This window comes from Zerene cesonia, chromosome 26 (assembly GCF_012273895.1).
Source record: "Zerene cesonia ecotype Mississippi chromosome 26, Zerene_cesonia_1.1, whole genome shotgun sequence".
Lineage (NCBI taxonomy): Eukaryota > Metazoa > Arthropoda > Insecta > Lepidoptera > Pieridae > Zerene > Zerene cesonia.
In genome coordinates this window covers 1131120-1137211 of record NC_052127.1, presented here as the reverse complement: position 1 = coordinate 1137211, position 6092 = coordinate 1131120, and the positions used below count along the sequence as shown (strand labels likewise).

The 6092-nt window shown below is 35.1% G+C and overlaps 1 protein-coding gene across 1 annotated transcript in view; it reads right to left on the bottom strand.

The window, feature by feature from the left end:
* LOC119836947 (uncharacterized peptidase C1-like protein F26E4.3) overlaps positions 1-6092 on the bottom strand; it is a 41909-nt gene that overhangs the window by 12289 nt on the left and 23528 nt on the right. The window contains exon 4 of the mRNA XM_038362421.1: positions 1562-1740. Within this exon, the coding sequence (XP_038218349.1) occupies positions 1562-1740 (179 nt within the window). The remainder of the gene's footprint in view (positions 1-1561; positions 1741-6092) is intronic.

Genomic DNA, 6092 nt, shown 5'->3' with positions numbered 1-6092 from the left:
GGGAAGTGGGAGAAAAACGGGTGTGAGTTACATACATACAAACATACAAGTGAAGCTAATAAAAGCGTGTTAATTAACAACTATACGACATTTCATGGTCTGCTGTTAAAAACTGTCACTGAAAATTGATGTTACTGTGATGTAATGAAATCGTGTTTTTCATGTGTCTTCTATTTTCCTCATGGCGACGTCATAACAGAAAAGCGCATGTTTAAATATTAGTTATCGCAAATTAAGAAACGCGTGCACAGACATAATTTACAAAAAAAATAAATGTAATGAAAAACAATACATTTTTCAATTAATAACATTATCGTACATAGATTTACATATACCTCGTCAAAGCAAAAGCAACTCGGTCAGTCTATTAGTATTTATAACTAAATTGCGTAAAGAGCTTGGATTTAATTCACGCGAAGAAAAAACAATACAGACAGCGAAAATGTACGTTAAAGAAGCCACGAGCAGAAACGTAGCTACGCCTAAATGGAACTTTTCACAACTGCTTTTATATTATAGAATATTTTAGAAAGATCTAGAGCAAACAATACGACGCAAATTCCTGACATCACAGATATAATCATGTTTTATGATTCGGAGGGATTGCCCCACTCTCTTGGTTTCTTTTTGTTATTTAATTAAAGATTTTCTGATAACGAATTAGGCTGTTAGTTCATAATTAAGAGTTGTTTTGATCCAAAAAATATGTATACTTAAAATCCGAAATGGCCAGCAACCTTACGTAAACGAGCAGTGTAAATATTGCTTTCAACATATGAGTTAGAACAATATTAACTGAGTCTTTTATATTAGCCTCCCCTTAAGTTCGAATTCAGGATCTGGCGGTTTTAAATACCCCAAGCCAACTATTCAACCAAAGCTATTTCTCTCTATTCTAGATAGAGATACATATGGTTCAGTTTATGCTAAACTTTTAACGGTACTTAACTACCCGTTAAAATTAAAAGGTGAACGAAGAGAGAAAGTAGAGCATTGTCTAGAAATACAGTGAAAGTTCTAGTAATCTAGGCACAGACTTTCATCGGCTAAACGCCACTATTGTGCACGATTGGCTTTTCAAAGGTTAGGTGAATATTCCGCCCATACAAGCTGTTATAACAGACAAGATAAACATGTCCTGACATCTAAATTACTGTTATTTGGCTGTTGTGTTGTGTTATTGAGGCGGTGTTTAATAAGAAAGGGCAACATGGTGTCTTTCTTTTTTTTATTTTTAATTAAGACAAAAAACATCGTATGCTGCAATTTGGATCAAATATCCCACAAATAGACTAGAGACTAGAGAACAAATGGTGCAGCCGTTTCAGAGGAGTTTACCGACAAACACCGCGACACGATTATTTTATACATTAGATTATTATATATGCTGCAGTACCAGGATAACATAAACAGAAAGATACATACCAAACTTATACCACAGTCCGTCTTTCAACTTGTTTCCAGAACTTTCTATATATTTTACGGTCCAGCTCATGCCAGTCTGGTAGACACCATATGACGTTTTCTTAAGTACCAGGATAGCATAGACAAAAAGACTTACCAAGCTTATACTTGAGGCCCTCTTTTAGTTTCTTGCCATAGAACTGGCTATAGTTATACGCTCTCCAGCTCATGCCAGGCTGGTTAACACCGTACACCACATCCTGGCTCATGAGGCATTCGTCTGCGTCGCATTTCCATTCGGTCGTGAGCTTCACTTCATCGGTGATGATGCATTCACTGTAATTATGATTATCATTAGAACGTTATACTGTAATCTGTATGAATATCGTTAACAAGACACAAAAAAGTGAAATCCCGTGTCCCCTAGTGGGGTATGTGGCAGATGATATACATCTGTTTCACTGATCGATTTTCTTTACAGACAAGTAGGTGATCAGCCTTCTGTGTCCTGCCAGACCGAGGCATTTTTTTTTGTGCGTCCCCACCGGGAATTGAACCCAGGACCTCTCGGTTCTACGCCCACTCGTTAACCACTGTACCAACAAGACACAAAACTGACTCCAAATTCCACACTTCACGGGAAGGCTTTCAAATAATTATGCTTGTTACCTATTGCCCGGGTTGCCTGGAAGAGATCACTGCTAAGTGATAAGGCCGCCCAACAAATTGTAATATTTTTGGTGTGTTATTATTTTTTTTATATTTCCTTACCTGTACAATTTTTGTTAAAAGTCTTATAAATAAATAATGTATAATTAATAATACTAAATGTAATTAAAATAACGCTTTAATGATTTCTATCATTCTATCTATATCATCATATCTAATTTCTATCATTCTATCAATTAAATTGTCTTATACAGAGTAAACGTAAAGGGATTATTTAATCCTGGCGACTTTTATCATAAAATGAACTCATGAAATTGTAATATTGTCACCTATTCTTGATAAGTGGACCAAGTTTGAATTAAATCTGTCTATTTAAAGTGGTTAAAAATCGTATCTAAAGAAGAAGGTTACATACAAATATACAGAAGCTAACATAAGCATATTATGACTAAGTTCTGTTCAATAAAACATAGATATATATATATAAAACATGGGTTGTTATGTTGTCCGCATACCGTTGAATTTATATTGACATTGACCATGCACCTATAAGAGGAATGATTTGTATGTTTATACGTTAAAACGATTTCTATACAAGAAAACAAAATCAAAAGATATCAATTTATAGACAATATTGATACTCTTTCACGTAAAAACTACTGAACCGATTTCAATGAAACTTGGTACGTAGATAGCCGGACAACTGGAATAATACAACTTTTTGTCCCGATATTCCTACGCGGTACATACTCACGCGGGTGAAACGTCGGGGCGCAGGTAGTATGTTTATAAAATATATTTCTATCATACATAATACATAAAGAATTCCGGGTCGATTGCATCACAAGATTTATACGACACTTTTAATATTGCATTGGCCGAATGTGTTGGCCTTGTTAGATGAGATATACAACAATTAGCGTTATTAATAGTCGTTTAAGAATAAACGAGCGGCGCACGCGCAGGTTTTTAGGTTTAGGTTGGGTATACACGGGCGGGATGTTGACTGTAACTTAAATTTTGAATGTAGCTATGCTCCCGTCTCTCCGTGACCACGCTCGCTGTAAAGTGTTCGAAACGTCGGGTTAATAATATAATGAATAAATCGCGTTTAAGATCCGTTAAAAAGTTTTTAATTTCGAAATATGGCTATGCTAGTAAAACTGATATATAAAGAAAATGACACTTTTGTGTCAGTAAATAAGGGATTTTAATTAAATACAATTGAGAGTATATGCTTTTATCAGGTAATGCTCGAAGTTATGATCATATGAACCCTTGAATAAAATAATAAATCCTTTATTAATTGTTTCCGCATAAATTCACATTTCAATCACATAATTATTTTGCATTAAAACCTCATTTTATTAAGTAACTAAACTGTGATGGGTTTTTGAAAAGCGTCACTTTTAACACGCTTTTATTAACCTCACCTGTTTGTCTGTATGTAAGCGACTCCTTGAATTTTGACCCACTTAAAACTGATAGATTTAATTTAAGCTTTGTACATAGATCAAGCTTGGTGATTGGACAGGTGATTTCATTTCCTTACGTGCACTCTGTATAAGAGCAAGTGAGACAACGTATTTTAGTTTTTTTTTATATATTCATTTATATTCTAAACAGAATAAAAACGCGCGTTCTTACTCAGCTTAAATAGCGATCAACATTGGAGCCCCAATACTGAACTATGTGTGAATGTCACTAGTAATGCATGTTTGATCAAACCGCTCGCTCTATTTAAATGGAATGCTTTGATATCTGCCGCTGGTTCCTAGTAATTTTATGTTAGGAATATTTTAAAAATCTACGTATACAGATTATATAGGTAGGTACGCTGGGTGGTCATTTTAATGGAAGAAAATAACTTTTACATTTCTAAGCACGGACATAGCCAGACTTTAGTTTTGGGCTTCAAAATAGTGAAAAGACAGACAGATACAGAGACAGACAGACAGTATAATTTTTAGTTTTATAGCATTGAAATGCTTTTATAAATAATAACGTTTCTGCGGTTTGCCAAAAAGACGCGGGTTCGAATCCCGCCACGTGATCAAATTAGGCTAAATAAATCATGAAATGTTATTTTCTAACCACATATTAATGCAGTAATAATCTAAGTTAAGGATCCCCGTTAAGAGGGGACGCCTTGAGCATGTCACTAGGATGAACCTTCAGTTCACCCACGCGTGATTCGAGACATCGAGATTCACTACAGAAAACCAATAAAGGTGGACATTCAACTATAAATGGGCATAAAAAGTTAAATATAACATAAAAACCGACTGACTCACGATATTTCGTCACTGCGGACATCATCTATCTGACGTCAGCGCGTAAATCTATCATTTGCGATAAACATCGTGTTTGCGTTGAAAATTAACAAGTCTACGTGTTTCGTAATGTACTCCAATTCTTTATCAAGAGATTACTAGTTTTGATTGTTCATATAGCCAATTTAATTGTTTTATAATTTACTAGTTGCGGTTTCACCCGCGTAAGTCCGTATACCGTGGGAATATCGGGATACAAAGTTGCCTATATGTTTTTCTAGTTATCCATCTGTCTACGTACCAAATTTCATTGCAATCGGTTCAGTAGATTTTGCGTGAAAGAGCAACAAACACATGCACATCCTTACAAACTTTCGCATTTATAATATTAGTAGGATAACAAAGACAGCTTTTGCTTGCAGCTTCACACTCATTAAATTCGGTGTAATTCCATAAATGTTATTATACATATAAACCTTCCTCTTAAATCACACTATCAAAAAAACCCCATCAAAATCCATTGCAAAGTCATAAAGCATACATTTATACATAGGGGCAGACGCGGGAAGCGACTTTGCTTCATACTATGTAGTGATTGGGTCTAGTACAATAGAAGAAACTACAATAGTGGCCACATATAAAACGTATAAACCCGAACTCTTACAGCATGCATTTTAAGAAGATATGCATCTGGAAAACCTATAGGAAATCAAGGCGTCCTTTCCGTAATTGTTCAAGTTACTTAAACACCCAATATTTAGACCCTTATTGGGTCGGCTGAACCACTTCCTTGCGGAGTAGATGCTTATTGGCAGCAGGATTCGCAAAGTGTAGTATAATACTGCTAATAGCATTTCGTTTTACACCAGTCGACATGCTCGCTCGTTTGTTATTCAATGTCATCACACTAATATTATAAATGTGAAAATTTGTTTGTTTGGACGTTTGTCCGTCTAGAACGCTGATGCTACTAAACGGATTTTTATGAAATTTCGTATACAGACAGGGTATGAGCTGACTTGGGTGATAGGATACTTTTTATCCCGATTAAATGCTCCCTTGAGATAAAACCGGAATCTTGATATCCGGGCAGAGCCGGGACGAGCGTCCAGTAATAAATATATTAATATTTAAGGAGTTTTATATTAAATATATAAGGAGGAAATAGGAATTCGATTATGATAATAATAACGATCGTAAATTATGACATTAGCTCATAGATCATTCGCAGTGACCTTACCGTATACGACTGCAAGATGTCGTCAACGCATCATGGTCAATCGATATCATCATTGTTAATGTTATATTATAATACTAGCTTCATATCCACGGTTACACTCGTTCGTATAGCTTACGTTACGTATTTACCGATTTTTATATAACTAGTCACCCGCCCCGGCTTCGCATGGGTGCAATAACACATTATATATACATATACCTTCTTCGTGAATCTCTATATATAAAAATACCATCAAAATGTGTTACGTAATTTTTAAAATCAAATCATAGTGGTCCGCCCTGGCTTCACCCGTGGGTTTTTCTCTCCATAAGAACCTTCCTTGTCTTAATAAAGACGTAAAAAAATAGACAACCTATTGTCTAGTTTTAGGCTTAACCATACAGTTGGCGGGTTGGGCGGGACAATAATTATCAATTTTATGATTTGTTTGCCTATCTATACTTAGTCTGGCCATAAATACTGTTACACTTAATTATAAAAAAATATTACATTTGAATTTCGAATCT